We start from the raw sequence: 21084 nt of genomic DNA on the forward strand, positions 1-21084 counted from the left end.
GCAACATTTCTAACTCCAATATCAAGAATAATATGGATCTGGTTGATAAACTCAATAACACACATTAATCATGATTTTAAACTGGTTAGCTTTGATGTAACGTCACTCTTTACAAAGGTCCCAGTTGATGATTTACTAGAGTTCCTCATAGATTCCTGGATAACATTCACTGCCCTCTCGAAAGACGACTTCATCGAACTCATCAAACTATGTATTAAGGATTGCATCAATTCAATGGGAATATTATGCTCAAAAATTTGGTATGGCAATGGGTAATCCACTCTCCTGTGATAACAACCTATATATGGAATTCTTTGAAAAAGAAATATTTTACCACCCTCAGCAGTCTGGTTTAGATATGTTGATGATGTATTATGTCTCTGGCCATGTAATGAGGACCTAAAGCTTTCCTACCACAACAACAACTTAGCCCCCTCGATCAAATTCACTGTGGAATTAGAGCAAGACTGTAATTGCCATTCCTAGACTGTCTGATACACAGAATAGGTAACATTTAAGTTCAGTATTTATAGAAACCAACTAATGTGTGTTCATACATTCATTATTTTCTGCCCACCATAATAAAGTCAAACAGTCAGTATTTCAAAATGTTTTACGTGCCTTGAGAATTTGCAGTCGGAATTCATCGATAGGAATACAAATATATATAATATTGGCTCAAACTTAAATACCTAGATCTTTCATGAACAAATGCTTAAACATTACTAAGAAAACTTTTTATAGAACTGACCCCAAGCCACCATGACCATAAGAATATCTTAATATTACCATTTCACAAAATTTCTCACACATTCCTGCACAGCTAAAAACCTGGAGCGTCAATGTGGCATTTAAAACTCATGCACTGTTAAACAAATGTTAATCAGAACTCCCCCAACAACACAATTGGTTGCATTTATAAAGTTCCTTGCAAGGGATGTATGTTTTACTTAGGCCAGACAGGTAAAGATCTTGCAACTAGAATTAAACAACACAAATACAGTGTTAGGACAGGCCAGGAATCCAATGCTCTGTTTGTTCATTTGAGGGATAACAAGCATTGCATTGACTGGATAATGCCTCCTCAATATTACCACGTAAGTCAATTAACAGTAGGAACATCATAGAATCTAGTCTTATTAAACATACGAAGCATTCAACATGAATTTGAGTAACGGCATGTACAAGCTGGACAATTTTGTAATTAAGAAGATTTGTGATCAGGTGAGAAGGCCGGGTCCTTGACCATCTGACCTGACCACCAACCGTTGTGTGCTATTAAAGATTAGTAGGGTCATTACCTAATACCTGACCATTGTGGACCTGGTCTCACCCTCCTCTGTATATATACACCTTGATTTGTATTACTCTCTCTAGTCTGTACTCACTGAAGAGTGTGAATTACACAGCGCTTGGGACCTTGGTTTCTTCTTTCCTTGTGGTTATCAGCATATACCTGAATCCACGCACCTACAGAGATTTACTTGTATATATATATATATATATATATATATATATATATATATATATATATATATATATATATATATATATATATATATATATATATATATATATATATATATATATATATATATATATATATATATATATTTTTTTATATTTATATATATATATATTTCATGTAAATACAATGGCGTGTGATTTTTCGAATATATATATATACAGGTATATATATATATATATATATATATATATATATATATATATATATATATATATATATATATATATATATATATATATATATATATATATATATATATATATATATATATATATATATATAATTTATTATTATATTATATATATATATATATATATATATATATATATATATATATATATATATATATATATATATATATATATATATATATTGTAATATTTCTAAATGTCTCATATTTTGAAATTCTACTAAATATTGTGAAATTTGTAATACAGTATACAGCCTGTACTGTATATCTTATAGACAAAACATTACCAATTATGAGTGACTTTGAATCAGGGGCATAATTTTGGGGATTTACTGTACAGTTTAGTCTGCATTTACACGGTCAATTGAACCCGTGGAGGACAGCGTAAAACGAGAAAGCAGCGTAAATGAAATGACAGAACATATGGGATTAATTGAAATAGAGACTGGGCCAACCCCCAAACTCCACTTTTTCCGACACAATACGTACCTCGTAGTAAAAATAACATCTTAATTTTATGATGGTATGCACACACAATTAATAATTAAGAGAAATATCAATAATATTAGGTTTACTTATGTTAGTAGAAAAGATGGCTGAGCACACGGGGATGGTAGGTTGGTCGAGGCAGAGGGCAGATTATTGGCCCTCACCTGTATCACTTGTATCAATTGTCACTATCACCACAGAGGCTGCAGGGCCTCTTTGTCAAAACCCTCAAAGTCCATATCCTCTTTATCACTGACTTGGGCCGGCTGGTGGGTGGCGGGTGAAGAACTTCGGTAATGTTTTGATGACAGGGCGACAGTAAGCACCCTGCCCACGCCACTTCCCGCGTAAATGACCAAATTTACCGCGTAATTAAAGCATCTCATTCTGGTAAGGCACCGTCGAAATAGCAAACGCGTAAACAAGAGCCGCGTAAATGCAGACTATACTGTATTTACTTTTTTCCATCTAATGTATGAATGCATCTTTATTCAGTTAGTTAAGAAGTAAAACAAACATTCAAGTAATCGGTGCTGCAGGACACATTCTTTCCAGCTGTAACTTTTACCTCTCTAAGAGGTTTACTGCCCAATTTCCTGACAATGTTGTAGTCAATCCGGGGTTTTCTTCATACCACCATATCCAGTGCCTCTCCAAATGCAAGTGTTCCTTTGCCTGAACCCTTAAGCCCCGGGCTAGGGTGCTGCTGGCAGCCCCCCCCCCGTAGGGATAAATCAAGAAAATCAAATTTAAAAAAAAAGTGGCGGGAATAGGCGGACGATCTGGAACGTCACCAGGGGCGGGCTGGTCGGACGCTCTGGGACGTCACCCGGGGCCTAAGGGTTAAGCATTCCTTGTTCCAAAGCCTTTTTTCACCATGCACACCTTCATAACCTGACACGTGTTTACCAACAAGGTCGTTAAGGCCACCAGCCAATACTGTATTACAATTTCCCTTTCGACGAGCTCCGATACTTCATGCAGTAGCTCATCTCAGAAACTTTCCTTTTCTTCCTCACTGAACCTAACCTGTGGGGTGTATACAGATAAAACAGTCTTGCCTTAAGGCCAGTACCTTAGCATCATCTCTCTGGAAAAGGCCCATGTTCTTGGCAGCCACAAAAGTTGCATTTTTCATAGATATTATTTCATGTGAATACATGTTAAATATATATATACTTTTTTAAATCATTATTAAATTAGCAAAATATGTATTCAAGCTATTTAATACATTTAGGTCAAGAAATGGGGCTAAGTTTTCATACTGTATATGATTCCATTTACTGAAGTGATCAGCCTCATTCTAAATCATGCTCAATTCTTACACAAACATACAGCAACTGGTTATATTTTGAGTAATTCAGAAACAAATAAAAAATCACTTACCTTGAGGCTTGGGCTTTGAAGATGCACTGTTAGCCAAAACAACATCTAGGGGTTTGAGGGGTCGTAATCTTGGTCTTTCTATGAGGGAATTAGAATTTTCACTGTTCCAATTTAATGTAAATTTAAGAACAGGAATATTATTAAAAATACCGTCAAACTTGAGGGTATCAATACTTTCCCAGCTTGCATTCTTCTTTGGGCTTGATTTACATAGCTGTGTTGATTCTCCTGCTTGAAGCTCCAGCATTAACTCATACTGTCCTGGAGTAAGTAAACAACGTCCGTGACGATCAAACATCACTAATTCGCCAGAGTACGTTGATCCTACACCACCGTGACTATCTCCATTGACTGCATTACTGCCGATCATTGGTATATTGGAGTCTTGAGAGTCCTGCGACCCACTTCGGCCAACACGGCGCCGCTTGATGACAGGTTCCCCAGCTGAAGATTAATGGCAACATATCTTGTAGACTTTATGGTTATTAGTTTAATTACACTACTAAAAAGTTTCTTAAATTAACTGATATCACCTACAGACCTCACTTACCAGGTACCTGAAGTATATTGAACTGTAACGGTACTGCCTGCCACTCAACTCAAACCTTGTAATGCTTCTGCAAACATCTCTCAAGACTGAAGCAACTATGTACTATACACACATTTGACCATTAAATTTATTAACAACATTTACAGCATTAAGCCCTCGTGGAAAACTCGGCACTTATCTCTGACTCGTGTATGAATCTATATCATGTATAATTATTGTTTCCCAATACCTACTTACTCATTTTAAATGAAAATAAATTTAATACCACATCGGTAAATTCATGTGGTTATACCATCTGGACACTATCTGAAGCTACGAGGGCACTCAAAAGGTTTTGTATGGCTGAGGTAAAGCATAACAGAAGGCTTCTATCTTTCTGTTAATAAAGTTGAATGTTTGCATGTCCATTTCACTTAATTTGACTAATTGATACAATTTATTGTTTCGGTGAGTGAGTTTAAACAATGATGTCCAAGATTTTTGCAGAATCTGGCAAAATTTATAAAAAATTAGGTTAGACAGCAAAGGAAATTAGACATGGTATTGATGCCATCATAACAAGGTGGACCAAAGATTTCAGTTGTGGGCAGAACAGGACAACCAGTGATGACACAGCTGTAGGCTAGATCTAAAGCATAATTATGGTGCCTAAAAGACCATGTAAAAAAACACCAACACTGGCATTTTACATGAAAGTGTTGTGACCATCATCCATGATCATGAGAGATGTCTACACTTTCTGCAAGATGAGTTCTACAACACTCAGAGGATGGCTTCAAGTTATGACCTCCTTCAACTGTAGAGTCAATCCAGTGAACTCTGTTCTGTAGGGTGATGGCAGATATGACCTGGACTCATCATTGGTACCCAGAGTCAATAATGGAATACATGCGATGGAAACACCTGAACTACCTCAACCTAAATAAGGTCATACCTGTAGTCAATACACAGCCAGCAAAATTCATGGCCTTGAGTTTCTGGGAAGCCAAGGAAATTTTACTCATCAAATTCTTGCCTCATAAGACACCAATCATCCGTGATTGGTAAGCAGGCCTAATGCAAAAACCGCACCACATCATCTGAGAGACACAATGAGATGTGCTCCTCCATGACAAAGCTCCGGTCCACAACTCGGCCACCTGCCCTACAGCTCACATCTGGCCCTAAGCAATTATTGCCAGTTTTAGATACCAGAAGTACTGTACCACTTTAATAGGTGCTGCTGTCAAGATGATGATGAACTGGTGGAAGCTACTGAGGCATCAGACTGACACAGTAAGTTTCAAGAACATATGAAATCAATTTACTGATGCCCCTATACAAGGTACAGTATTAAATTAACCCATTCATGGTTACATCCAGAGTGATTAAGAAAATGGTTAACAGAACATTAAGACAAAAAGAAACTCAGAGTGGCGAGATAAAGGTTACAAGTATTGACAAGCTGAGGAGAGAGAATGTGAGTGAACAGTTGAAAGAAGTGACTGAGATAAGGTGAGTGAAGGAGGAGCTGAAGTGCCAGCAGTACTGTACATGTAGAATTGGTAAAATGATGCTAGAGAAGAGCTGGTGAAAAGTGGGGAGAAAGTTTGTAACCAGGTGTCAGGAGCCCATAAAGGAATTATGATGGATAAAAAACTTGATGTTTTATGGAAATTGATGTGAGAGAAAAACTTAGCCAGATTGCACACAAATTAGGGTTTGCTACATCTCCCAATAATTCCCATCGCACCACCTCACCTCATACAGCACTCAACATCATTTGTGGCGAATTAAATTTAAGCATTTTGTGTACTGTACTTATTATCATATTATATCATAAAATAATCAATGTATGAGTTTAAAATTTTTTATTTTCATTCATAAGTTTGCTTGTATTACTTCTTTTTGCTGAATAAATTTCTTTAGGAATGCATCTCCAATTACAAAATGGAAGTCAATGGGAAAATGGGGTCAATTTCTCAAGGGCTCAACGCTTCCCTAACCCCAGGGATTACCGTTCAGTGATATCCCCGACAGCCGGAACAATTAGTGGAGAATGTTTCCGTGTTTAAGAGATTTCCAGGTATTGAGGCAAATTCTTATCCCCAGAAAAAACTGCACATTTGCTGAATTTTCTCTGGGATGTGGTGAACGTTTCTGAGTCTATACTATTGCATCTGGCATTGAGCACCAGTGCTATGGAGGCTTAACTGCTGCTGGACAGTCAAAGAGCTATATTTATTTAAGCAAACACCACTTTACATGAACAGTACAATTCATTGTAAATAAACAAAATATATACTACTGTATACATTATACTGTACTCACTAGCTGATGCTGTCATCTTGAGCTTGTGATGCAGGCAGACTAAATGGTGACTATACAGGATGGCCTACCTTTGTCCTGTACCATCTACCACCTTCTCTTTGGCATCTTTCACATCATAAATACAAGACATACCCACTCCATACTCCTCCATTAACACTTTTACAGGTACATTCCTTTCCAGTTAAATCAGAATATCTCTTTCTTTTTTCTTTCTTTTTTACTGTCAGTCTTTTCGCTCTGCCTCTCCCCGGCCCCTTGCTACAACAGGTTTTTTCTGTAGCTTTCAACATTGTACATATGCTGTATACTGTACACACACTAGGCTGCAGTAGGCATACACTGTCCATTCTGCTATGTTCAGTACAGTAAACCCTTTAACAACAAGGGGGTTAGGTTAATGAAAACCCTGTGAAGACCCAAAACCGCGATGTTCACTTACGGGAAGCTACAGGAAGTCAAAATTGCCCCACCCAAAAAAAAAAAAAACCCCAAAAAAAAACTCCATAACACACTTGCTTCCACCATCACAAGTATGCTCTTTATTTTTTTGTATTTTAGTTTTGTATTATATTTTCTTTATTTTTAAGCCACACTAGAGTATTGTAATGATTTTTCCACAACTTTTATGGTTTCTTTAAAAGCAACAATAAAGACGGCGGCTAGGCTGGCAAGTCAGACGTAGTTATAGCCCACCACCTACACCCACGTTCACTTCTCACACACACACCCACGTTCTTCATTTTTCTTATTGTATAGTGTTGTATTATATTTTCTTTATTTCTAAGCCACATCATTTACATATAGAGTAGAATAATTATTAACGAAGTCTGTTTTCTGAGATACGTGCTGGGAGTCAGCTGGCTAACAAGCCAGTCAGCTGTAACCTGCTAGATGGATATGTATGTTGCCATTGTTACATATAATGAAACTATAAAAGTTGTGGAAAAATCATTTCAATACTCTAATGTGACTTGGAAAAAAAGAAAATACATGTACCCTCAATAATCACGGGACCCGATAATCGCCGATTTGGTTTATCACGGTCTCCTCAATTATGACCATGTGTACGCTTGTCTCTGACCGATCTGGGTTATCACGGAATTATCATGGGACACACGGGACAGCAGCAGGTCTACGAGAGCAGCAGCAGTAGCAGCGACTGCCAAGAGATGGCAGCACGGCTCATGGCACCAGTTTCCATTGAGAGCATTTGTTTCCACGCGCTGTTTTGGTTGGTGTTTGCAGACAGTTTCCTGCTCCTTGCCTGTTTTTGGTGGAATTTTTGTAACTTTTACTTACCTTCCACCATGACACCTGTGAACAAGAAGAGTGCTAAGGTTCCTGATCCAGCCAAGTGACGAAAATGTGTGTATTCTCTGGATGAATGTTCCAATGTTCCCAACAAGGAGAAGCATGCACTTGGCAACACACCCACTGTGTGTTACCACTTCCTTCCACTCCAACTCTTTTATCACCTCCACCTTTCTCACTCCATAATTTAAAATTCATGTAACAATGTGGAAGGAATACGACGTTGTTCATTTATACTTACACTCAATCTTGTGGGTGGACATCAACTGTTCAGTTGTGTCTGGCAGTGCTGCAGCCATTGTTGTCAAGCAAACTGATTGACACATCATCATCTCACCACTTACCACAATCTCCCCCTCCACCACTACTACCTCTACTACCTCTATTACCACCACTGCTACCTCTATTATCACCACTACTACCTCTATTATCACCACCTAAATCATAATTTCAGTGATGGAGTTGCTGTAGACAGACCAGATTCGCACGGTGTCCACTGCACGACATCCCACCCACTGCGTCTCACCGACACTCTGCCTTCCACTCATTCTACTATGACTCATTCATGATACAATATACAGTACCGTACATTGTATATTTGTTATTTATTAATTAGGAAAGATATGTTACTAATCACTGCTTATGTCTTAACACCTTTTTTTAATGGCATTCTTGGCTGATTGTTTCCTGGTACAGTAATGCATAGTGCTGCACAACACAGATCATATGCAAAAAGGGCAGCGTGAAAGCAAACAAGCTTGTACAATGGCAGCAGCCAATGAACTAAGCATGTCATGATGCTAGAATTTGAGGATATAGGCTGTGAGACACATCAGCCAATCATAGATATCCCATGTAACCACATGACAGTAGTAGCCAATCACAGAGCACAAGCACTCTGAGCCTACGAACTAAGTTCCCCATGCAGTTAACCCACCCATGCATTCAACATGCAACAGAGCATGATGCAATCTCTTGGAAATTCAGTTGAATACCCAGAAGATATATATTTTTTTCAGAATTTCTCAGAATGCTAAAATTTTATTTTCCTGAAAATGGAAAGTTCTGGGGGGTTGAAAATTCTGAATATTGATGAAGTAAGGAGGTGTCACCTGAACTAGGGTGTTATATTTAGAGAGCCAGCAAGAACACTAGCCCAGTGGAGTGTGACAAACAGATTTAAAGGAGGTGCTATACAGTGTTCAGTCGCTTGAGTAATTTTTGTTGTTCAATACATAACTTTGATGTTTATGAGTTGGTGATAAAATTAATTAAAAAAAACTGAGAGGAGTGTGAATGTACAACACAATGATATTAAATAGTAAGATGAGGTGAGTTAGTGAAGGGATAGTGCCCCTGTGTTGGTAGCTGCCATTAATATCAGACCTACAGCACAATGTATACACACAACATGCAAAACTTAGTTATCACTTACCATTTTCCTGATCGTGCACTAATGACACCCGAAATACTAAGACGTAAGACTTGACTTGATGGCCATTACTTGAGGTAAAGTTGTGGGTGGGAATACTGAGGCTGGCATTTCTCCCCCCACCTCCTCCACCTTCACCTTCTGGTGGATTGATGTTCACGTCTTGTGTTCCTACTGATACCTGCCAATAAATATACCTGGGTTTAGCAACTAACCTTTTGGTACTTTGGTTCATGTTTCTTTATTACTGGATTATTTACTTAATAAATATAACATTACAGCTACATCTAGTCCACCTCTACACACGTGGCAGGCTACAGTTGTCCACACACCACCTCTACACACATGGCAGGCTACAGTAGTCCACACACCACCTCTACACACATGGCAGACTACAGTAGTCCACACACCACCTCTACACACATGGCAGACTACAGTAGTCCACACACCACCTCTACACACATGGCAGGCTACAGTAGTCCACACACCACCTCTACACTCATGGCAGATTACAGTAGCCCACACACCACCTCTACACACATGGCAGACTACAGTAGGGCTTGGCTCTGAACATGAGCTCTGTATTTCAGATGCATTTTTCAAGTACTGCAGCTCCTAACCTTAGTATCCCCAGAACAGTAAATTGTGTTTTGCTTAAAAAATACTATTATATTCTCTGTAACTACAGTTCTTATACATTAAGATAAAATACAATATAATACAAAATAACCAGAGTAAAGCAATAAGTGTTCACATCACAAGCAAATGGTTATGGTTCAATTCCCAACGAGTGGCAGGCAGGCAGGCTGGGTTCCTTCCTTGTACACTACCCTACGCCACTCAACTACCGCCCCTCGGGTTACACTGGGTTAACTACAAGCTGCTGTACTGTAGGTGTCCAATCACCATAATAGAAGGAAGTAAGCAGAAAGAAGACTATAACATAACAATGTAGACCAACAGTAGAGACCAAACAATGTAGACCAACAATAGAGACCAAACAATGTAGACCAACAGTAGAGACCAAACAATGTAGACCAACAGTAGAGACCAAACAATGTAGACCAACAGTAGAGACCAAACGGTGTAGACCAACAGTAGAGACCAAACAGTGTAGACCAACAGTAGAGACCAAACAGTGTAGACCAACAGTAGAGACCAAACAGTGTAGACCAACAGTAGAGACCAAACAGTGTAGACCAACAGTAGAGACCAAACAATGTAGACCAACAGTAGAGACCAAACAATGTAGACCAACAGTAGAGACCAAACAATGTAGACCAACAGTAGAGACCAAACGGTGTAGACCAACAGTAGAGACCAAACAGCGTAGACCAACAGTAGAGACCAAACAGTGTAGACCAACAGTAGAGACCAAACAGTGTAGACCAAACAGTGTAGACCAACAGTAGAGACCAAACAGTGTAGACCAACAATAGAGACCAAACAATGTAGACCAACAGTAGAGACCAAACAATGTAGACCAACAGTAGAGACCAAACAATGTAGACCAACAGTAGAGACCAAACAATGTAGACCAACAGTAGAGACCAAACACTGTAGACCAACAGTAGAGACCAAACAATGTAGACCAACAATAGAGACCAAACACTGTAGACCAACAGTAGAGACCAAACAATGTAGACCAACAGCAGAGACCAAACAATGTAGACCAACAGTAGAGACCAAACAATGTAGACCAACAATAGAGACCAAACACTGTAGACCAACAGTAGAGACCAAACAATGTAGACCAACAGCAGAGACCAAACAATGTAGACCAACAGTAGAGACCAAACAGTGTAGACCAACAGTAGAGACCAAACAATGTAGACCAACAGTAGAGACCAAACAATGTAGACCAACAGTAGAGACCAAACAATGTAGACCAACAGTAGAGACCAAACAATGTAGACCAACAGTAGAGACCAAACAGTGTAGACCAACAGTAGAGACCAAACAATGTAGACCAACAGTAGAGACCAAACAGTGTAGACCAACAGTAGAGATCAAACAATGTAGACCAACAGTAGAGACCAAACAATGTAGACCAACAGTAGAGACCAAACAATGTAGACCAACAGTAGAGACCAAACAGTGTAGACCAACAGTAGAGATCAAACAATGTAGACCAACAGTAGAGACCAAACAGTGTAGACCAACAATAGAGACCAAACAATGTATACCAACAGTAGAGACCAAACAATGAAGACCAACAGTAGAGACCAAACAATGAAGACCAACAGTAGAGACCAAACAATGTAGACCAACAGTAGAGACCAAACAATGTAGACCAACAGTAGAGACCAAACAGTGTAGACCAACAGTAGCGACCAAACAATGTAGACCAACAGTAGCGACCAAACAATGTAGACCAACAGTAGAGACCAAACAGTGTAGACCAACAGTAGAGACCAAACAATGTAGACCAACAGTAGAGACCAAACAATGTAGACCAACAGTAGAGATATATTAAACAATGTAGACCAACAGTAGAGACAAACAGTGTAGACCAACAGTAGAGACCAAACAGTGTGAACCAACAGTAGAGACCAAGCAGTGTGGACCAACAGTGAAGGACCAAACGGTGTAGACCAACGGTAGAGAGACCAAACAATGTAGACCAACAGAGACCAAGCAATGTAGACCAACTTGATGGCGACCAAACAGTGTGAACCAACAGTAGCGACCAAACAATGTAGACCAACAGTAGAGACCAAACACTGTAGACCAACAGTAGAGACCAAACAGTGTAGACCAACAGTAGAAGACCAAACAATGTAGACCAACAATGAGAGACCAAACAGTGTAGACCAACAGTAGCGACCAAACAGTGTAGACCAACAGTAGAGACCAGGCAGTTAATGGACCAACAGTGGGGGATTCAGGCAGAGGACAGCAGTGGGGACCAGAGTGGTGTGGACCGACAGTGGGACCAAGCGGTGTGGACCAGCAGTGGGGGACAGAGGTATGTAGATAAATTAAGACTTCTTTTTTTTAACAGGATTAAACCCCCAGACACAGGCCATTGACCTGGGGGCGAAAATGTAGTAGTAGTAGTTGTAGTAGTAGTAGTAGTAGTAGTAGTAGTAGTAGTAGTAGTAGTAGTAGTAGTAGTAGTAATAATAATAATAATAATAATAATAAATATAATAATAATAATAATAATAATAATAATAATAATAATAATAATAATAATAATAATAATAATAATAATAATAATAATAATAATAATAATAAAGAACCATAAAGAAATACAAAAAAAAATTAATCAATAGTGATAAACGCTATATGTATGTTGTGTTGTTAAGTAAGAGAAACAATTGAGACCCTGCAATTGTGTGTAAATGAGGCAGAAAGTCAGATTAGCAACCTGGGACTTGGTCACATATGGCAGCAGGGTCTACCATTAGACAACACATTATGCTTCCAATATCTTTCCAGGCGGTAGTACCTCCCTGTTTGGTAGCTGCCTACTACAACTTAATGGCTCATTTCCCTTCTTCTATGTTATCAGTAGTAAGTTATGGCCACACATTTCACACACTCTGAAAGACACCAAAAAATTGCGTAAAATCAGATTTGTTGTAAGTTTTACCTGCATTAAGGGAGCTGACGACTCTTTGCGCTTCTTATGACACATCTTGACGATAAAGGTCTCCACTCGAGCGACATCCCCGGAGACACCTTCCACTGGCAAAGTAAGATTACACACATTACAATGACAGGTCTAAACTACTTCATTGTATAATAGGTATTTGTAAACTGCCAAAATCTACTAAACAGGGTTTTATTCATCTACTGTTGGATTTTGTGCAGTCAAAACAAAATTACATAACTTAAACTTTTATACAACAAATACAGTATATTTCAAATCTCCAAGGTGATTTGACACTATTTTTGTTTTACAGGTTGTTTTCAACTAGATAATGAAGAGAAGGTATTTCTGAGCCTGCTCCCAGTGGCTCAAGTTTACACACACTTAATACAATATTATCATCGCCCCCCCCCCACACACTATTGTAGGGAGGTAGGTGGAACTGTTAAGATATAAACAATGGTGGGCAAAGCTAAACAAAAAGTTAGCCGTAACCACTAATCCGCTAACTAAAAAGTTAACTTCGCTAACGCTAAACCGCTAAAAAAATTAGCGGAAGCTAACGCTAACCGCTAACTTTTATTATATGAATTTAGCTTCGTTTTTTGGGGGAGGCTCTAAAACCCTTAAAAACAGACCTAGTGAGCTGAAATTTTCATATGTCTTGTAGCTTAGACATAAAGCTTTCCAAAAAGGTATAGCATGCCAAGATCAGATGATGATCAAGGTGTACACAAATAATTAAATGAATAAATGAAATTAAACATTAGTTTACATTCAAGTTTCAACATACACTTTATAATTTTGATTTACTGTACGAAAAGACAGAAAGTATTAAACGAATCCAAAAACTATAGTATTGTACTGTATAGCATAGGTAGCAAGTAGCATCATGCCAAGATCAGATGATGATCAACTTATCAAGGTGTACACTGTGCACAATTTCACAAATAATTAATTTGCATTCTCATACAACCTATCGGCCTTATGCATTATTCATGTAAATATGCAATACCAACCACATGCACATTATACCAGTGCATTTTTATATAACTTATTGTTGGTCTTAGTCATGTAAATAAAGAGAAAACTCTAAACTTTAATGAAAAGTATGTTTTTAGAAATTTTTGTTGGCGCACACCTTGGATGACAACCTGATTATGAACTTATGCAGTACTTAGCATAACCAAATATATTGACACAAAAAATCCTAATTAAATTAAGAAATAAATGAGAAATGAAATTATACATTAGTTACAATTACATTCTATGATTCTTTCAACATACACTGACAGTCTTTATTTACTGTAAAAAAAGTATTAAACTTTAATAATCGAAAAATTCCATTCACTCGGCTGCAGTGGATGGGCCTTCTCCATCGCCTCTGCGTGATGCTGGTTGCCCTTCATAAACATCAGCCTCTTAAAGTTGCCATCTGACAGGGCCTCGAGATATCTTGCGTACTAACACCGATCAACCAAGCGTGCCTGACTGGCTGTTGGAGACGCAGCGTCGTGGCGTCTACGCTTACAACGAACAGGAACAAACAAGTATAAATTTTGTTAGCGGACTTAAAGTTAGCGGAACTGAATTTAGCAAAAGCTAATTGGTCCGCTAATGGTTTCCAAAGTTAGCAGCGCTAATCAGCTAACGAGAAAGTTAGCTTGGCTAATTAGCGGTTAGCGGAACGATGCCCACCACTGGTTATAAAATATAAGTTCAACTGTGCTATGACCATCATTAAATTTAAAAAACAGATTTTGAAACATAAAAATACCAAAACCAGAAGATTGAATCCTGTAATCTCATTTTATGATAAAAAAAAGGAAAATATGGCCTATGATTATTACACCTTGAAAGATCCCCAAAATTCAGTTTATAGCTCTTTGGAAATAGTGATGGATCTTCACTAAAAGAAAAAAGTGCACCCTTAGTAGACACACCATCTACTTCAACAGATGAGTCAGCCAGTCATCGAGAATCTATATCCCAATTATCATCTTTCCACTCTCGTCTAAAATACAGAATCTCAGTAAATGTTAGGAGTTGCAACATGTTTCCACTCCACATCCCAGTACAGAGGAGGAACGCATAAGCTTACCAGTGTTCACAAATGGTTTGCAATTTGCCAAAAGTCAGTTGAACAAGACTGCAACAAAATTTAATACACAAGCTAGTAAAGCTTAAGGCTGTCAAGTGCCATCCATCAGTCAGTTAAGGCATCATGCTTAAATAGGCCCATCAAACTCCCCCCAGCCGTCATTATCAGTCTTCCCACATTTGCCGTCTTCCTGGAGACTCGTTTTTTTATTTCATTCATCCATCCTTGTCTCCACTTTCCCCTGGCCCTTTTACTCTCAATCTCACCCAGAAATATTTTCACCATTATCCTCTAACAGTACTGTACATATGATCTTCAGAAGCTCCCTAGAGTGCCCAGTCTGAGGGCCTTCTGCTGCCTTGCCACAAATTTTCTCACTTCTCATGTGCACAATAGGCTGACCATAGCTAACATTTCAGAAGTCTTATTCCCAAACTTAAATTAGTATCACTTTCTGACAGATCTGTAAGGCTCAAATCCTTTGTCCTAGACCTACCTTGTTTTAATTTATTTTCACGTCTGACATGACAACTTACCGTACATTACATCCTAAAATAAAATTCAGCTGCACAATTTCCCTCTTGCTGAATATTATTTTTATTTTAGGGTTGTTTGTTTTATTTGGAAACAACCATCTTTACATTACAGTACACTTTGTGCCCATAGTCCTCATGTATTCCACTGATCACTTTTTGTACTGTCTCTTCATTATCTGTAACAAGAGTGCTGTACCATTATCTGCATATTACAGTATATTATATTACAGAACTTTATAATCAACTCTTTCTTACATTAATATTATTTACACTTCTCATTATAACATGTGCAGTACAGTAGAAGACAACACAGAGCCTTGTCCCCCACCCTCTCTAGCCCTAAACAATGTTTTATTTACTTACAGTAACTTTCTTCATCCCAATAAACATATTTTTACAATCCATTAATGTCTGGGGGGTTTTCCAAAAACTTCAATAAATTTATTCAGTTTATCCCATTAAATTATTTTCTGAAAATCTAAGTCAAAATATACTGTAGTTAATAAAGCATAGTACTGTACTGTACAGCACTTGGAACACCTGAAGCCCTTCATCAATATCCCCACACCCAAGACCTTCATCATCTCCTCTCTTTCTAAATTCATTCAGATCTTCAAGCAATTTATTGTGTGTTTTAATTTTTATTCTAATTATATTTCATAAGACTTACATTCATGGCCCCAGGTATATAATATACGTAATGACAAAACCTAAGATTACTACAAGCACATCATTGTGAGACACACTCCAGGAATCACCAAGAAACTTTTGTTCTTTTTTACCATTACCAAAGGTCAGAGATACACCTCCACCTTGTTCTTCTTTATTTACCATCCCTCACCTTACCTTCTGTCCTCCCCTCTGATTGGTCATTCCAGGCTCTCTTGTTCACCTCCCCCTCCTTTGATTGGTTCATTCCAGGCTCTCTTGATTGCCTCCCCCCTCCTCTGATTGGTTCATTCCAGGCTCTCTTGATCATCTCCCCCTCTGATTGATTGATTCATTCCAGGCTCTCTTGATCACCTCCCCCTCTGATTGGTTCATTCCAGGCTCTCTTGATCACCTCCCTCTCTGATTGGTTCATTCCAGGCTCTCTTGATCACCTCCCTCTCTGATTGGTTCATTCCAGGCTCTCTTGATTGCCTCCCTCTCCTTTTGTTGTACAACATTGCCAAACCATCAAGGTTTTGCTTCTGTCATCTTACTGCTTTACATTTCACTTCAGCTCTTGAATTAATGTCTTCATTTCTCAACCTGTCATTGAGTGACACTCCCAATATCCATTAAAAAATTTCTTCTTAGTTCTTCAAATAATTCCTCACTCTCCTTCCTCTTTGCCCAAGTTTCTGCTCCACACATCAACTATGAACTAATCATTGTCTTATATATCTTCAACCTCTGGTATCCCCTCCACCTTCAACAGTGATCACCATTACTTCAACCTGTTCAACTGCAGCCAACTCTGCATTTATCTTAACAACAATCCTCATCCTATCTGCATGACACCATCACCTCTGGCTTCCCACCAATTATTTAAATCCATGGCTCTTAAGACTCTCCCACCACTGCGACACCCCACCTCTGTTATAACAATGTCATCCACAAACAAGATCTTCCAGAACTATCATCCCGATGTTCTCATTTAGCTCATAATCATTAACCTTTATGTAGCCCATAAAACAAAAGAAGAGAGTCAGAAGGGTCTTTCTTCCTGGGTCCCAACTACATCATACCAATTATCTTTGAAACAAGACTGATTAACAGGCCTCAAACACAAACTTTCCCCCCAAAATGATAGTGCCTTCAAATATTCTAATATTTACCGTATCATAAAAAAGGCATACGGTACTACAAAAAATGAATTCTAAAAGAAAAAAAGAAATAAAAAAAATTGGATGGAAAATATGTTGTTTCAGACCAAACACATTTCCAGGAGTTAACTCAAATATTATACTTGGATGAAGCAGAAACAGGATAAAAAAGTTTCCACTTCATTACTGGGATCTTTTAAAAAGTTTTTTGTATCTGTTTTCCCTTGTATGTGAGTGACTAATATTTTCAAAGGAATTAAGTTGTCTATGAAAGACATGGTAAAGACTGCCTGTGCTGTGATGTTCCAAGTTGTTATACAAGTAACAACAAAATTCAACCTCTTCAACCTGTACCCGGTGCTTCATTGGCGGGAACAACAGTTACAAAAGCTTAACAACTCAATTACTTGCTAATAGTTAAAACACTAACCTCCATGTGTCCCTTTGCTCAGTCCTTCAGAAGGTGAACACTGAGACTCATCTCCTTCACATATAGGTAAACATTTTTAGGCTCTCTGAGGCCTATCCTGGATTAACCTGCTCTGAGGAGAGACAATTATGATCTGGGTCCTCTTGATCACTCACATTTGGGATCTCGTTAAGTTCACATTGACACTTATATACATTACTGATCACCACCCAAAGCTGCATCATTTTTATTGGCCTGACTCATCTGTAAATAGATAAGTTTTGTAGTAAAAAGCACAGATATCATCACATGAATTTATGTCATCATTTATATTGTGCTATTCCATGTTGTGAGTTTGTAAATGAACAATGCGGTGAGTTCTCCCTTCATCATCATCCTCTCATTCACCATCAAGTGCTGACAGATTATAGTGGACAAACACTTCTCTTTAAGGATTAACTTAAGCACAATACCTTATTGAGTAGAGTACTGATACAGTACTGTACCCTCTACACGGTACAGTACATGTGAGTAGAGAGTACTGATACAGTACTGTACCACTCTACAAGTTACAGTACATGTTAGTAGAGAGTACTGATACAGTACTGTACCACTCTACAAGTTACAGTACATGTTAGTAGAGAGTACTGATACAGTACTGTACCACTCTACAAGTTACAGTACATGTTAGTAGAGAGTACTGATACAGTACTGTACCACTCTACAAGTTCTCAAAGTGAATCCTAACATCTCCATTGACTGAGGTCTTGTGAAGAGTTTTCTGCCCACTGAAAATTAGAGAACAGGGAACACTGTACCATTCTAAGGATAGGTCTTAAAAATCCATTAACATCAACAAACCTGAACTCCATGTGTCTCAAGTATTTATATTTAATCTGCATCAAACCCCAAACATAAATTCATTTACAACTGAATCACAATACTTTGTTCCATAAAAGGCCATATGAAGGTTCATACCCAAACACTGATTTCTAGTGAGCTGAGCCTACAGTAAAGTAAAGCCAAGCAGCTTTCAATAATACCCTGGCCATTCTGCTGGGTCTAGGATACTAGAAAGCCCCCATTTAAATGATGAGGGCTGATCCAAGACTGTCCATCCCTCTCAATTGCCCCCAAGAGGATGGAGGTCTAATGGTACTTGTGTACACACCAGTGCACATTTTACATCACAGCCATGGGCTGTCATACTAATTTGAGTCAATTTGCCAATTTGGTTTAGCTTCCAGCTGATTACCAAAAGTACTTGGAGAAAGGGTATCCATGCTGCCTGTAAACAGGTTCAGCTAGAAAAGAGGACTTCCTTGGTCAATCCTTCACTCTCTGCCAGGCAGCTCTCATTAACAAAAACCAGATAAAATATGTGGCAAGTGTGTGAGGTACTTTTCTGAACCATATAATTTTGTAACGTTTGGGGGAAAAGATTAACTCAACCATGCCCATAACACCTAAAACAAGAGATACTACACGTCCTCCCAGAGAAGCAGATGAAGTGTCATCTCCAAGAACCTGAGACCATACAGTGTATATCATTTTAAAAGGGACAAAAGTAATCACAAAATCCATTAATAGACCCAAGGGTGTCCCATTAGGGGAAATAATAAATATTGTCTAACTGTATTCATGTCTCACCATGCACAGCTTCACAAGTCCCTAGACATGATACTGTAAGTAAATGAAGCACCACAAACAAGACTACGACAACAAGCTACACAAGGAAACAACAGGCCGGTCACTTGCTATATTCCACAAGCACTAAGTACTTGTATTACAGCACCATAACCTGTACTACCTCTGGGGTGCACAGCCTGAGTCATGGTGTTAGTGTCACACATGGTTCACCATAACCTGTACTACCTCTGGGGTGCACAGCCTGAGTCATGGTGTCAGTGCCACACATGGTTCACATGTCAGAGGAATTTGTACTTCACAGTTGTAGGAAACTGGACAAGACAACTAAAGAACTTCTAAAAACCACTTTCATTGAACCAACTCATCTAAGTTGGTTATCAGATACCATACCCTATCCTACCCTAACCTACAGTATTTACCTATCCATACCCAACTTCTATAGAAGACTTCAGTACTGCAGTACTGCACTTGACCGTCTTCACTTCCCCAACTTGTAAACTCGGGTACACATTTACAGCTGGGTGAACTGGGAGCACTCGAGGATGAAACCACCGGCCCCTGGAACAGGAGGCGAGTGCTGTATCCACTCCTCCTCTCTATTCCAATATAATACAGTAAAACAATGCTCTAATGTGACTTGGAAATAAACAAAATATAATAAACTATAAAATAAGAAAACTGAAGAGTGGCTGGCTGGACTGAATGGAAATTCCCCCATCCCTGACCCCTTTATAATGGCAGTATGCAATTTCACCATAATTCCCATATTATTTACGTCCATTTGGTGCTGGATTAATAAAATATTATCATGAAATATTAAATTTAAAAAAAAAAAATCTCTCACCATAACACAAATGAGTTACTGTGTCGTATTAAATTCCAGCAGCCGTGTTTACATATGGTAAGAGCAGCAAGGGAATGAGCTCTCTATGTACTATACAATTACTTTTTGCACAATATTCATGTGATACTGTATTTTTTATGTATTATTTATGATATTTAGTGATCATTAAAGTCTTGTGTCACCAAACTACAGTACAGGTAGATTTAAAAAAAAAAATAGTATGGACGAGTTTCGAGAGTTTGTTTTATACCCAAAACTCCCTCCACCAGACTGGTTGCTCCCCAATTATTACTGTATACAGTACTAACCATAACCTAACCTAACCTAATTTAACCAAACCTAACATAAGCTAACCTGCCTGTGATTCACCCAAGAAAATCTAAGTGACATGCTAAAGCTCCCAGGGAACAATGAGACAGAAAATGCTATGTGCATGTCTGCATTACTATACATGTAGGAGCTGCCCTGAGCATTAGTAAGCAACACTATCATGGTGTTAATCCTAGCCCTGTAGACTATCTGATACTGTCCCTCAAGACACCCACAAAGTAAGTCAACCCCAACAAAGGAGAGAACTAACCTGCCACCTGAAACAAAGCACTTACTTCATATCCCTCTCATGCTAAGAAAACAACTCAAGTACGGAGGGAACACCAATACAGTCTCTCATAATCTCCACCCTGTGACAAGGTCACAACATATCCAAGACATGATTCACATTAAGTGAGATGAAACCATTAATGATAAATCAGAACTGGCTGTGAAGGATGTAGAGCAACAACTCATAACTGAAGGAAACAGGCACCTTGATCTGCCAACTCAGCTGACAGAAGTGTTATACAGTTTAAGTCAGATTAAACCTTAACAAAGCATCACAATGCTCTATGTACCCAGACAATGAGAGAAAAATACAACTCCAGTAATCTAAGTCACACTGCA

The 21084-nt window shown here is 38.4% G+C and overlaps 1 protein-coding gene across 2 annotated transcripts in view; it reads right to left on the reverse strand.

Annotated features, from left to right (window-relative positions):
- Positions 1 to 17816, reverse strand: part of LOC121867913 (polycomb protein suz12-A-like) — a 96102-nt gene extending 78286 nt beyond the window's left edge. For both annotated transcript variants that reach the window (XM_042368048.1, XM_042368049.1), the window contains exons 1-4: positions 17673 to 17816; positions 12795 to 12889; positions 9200 to 9377; positions 3594 to 4037 (exon numbers count right to left, since the gene is read on the reverse strand). In XM_042368048.1, the coding sequence (XP_042223982.1) occupies positions 3594 to 4037; positions 9200 to 9377; positions 12795 to 12839 (667 nt within the window). In that variant the 5' untranslated portion in view covers positions 12840 to 12889; positions 17673 to 17816. The remainder of the gene's footprint in view (positions 1 to 3593; positions 4038 to 9199; positions 9378 to 12794; positions 12890 to 17672) is intronic.
- Positions 17817 to 21084: the final 3268 nt, after the last annotated feature.

Source organism: Homarus americanus, unplaced genomic scaffold (genome assembly GCF_018991925.1).
Source record: "Homarus americanus isolate GMGI-L3 unplaced genomic scaffold, GMGI_Hamer_2.0 scaffold37032, whole genome shotgun sequence".
Classification (NCBI taxonomy): domain Eukaryota; kingdom Metazoa; phylum Arthropoda; class Malacostraca; order Decapoda; family Nephropidae; genus Homarus; species Homarus americanus.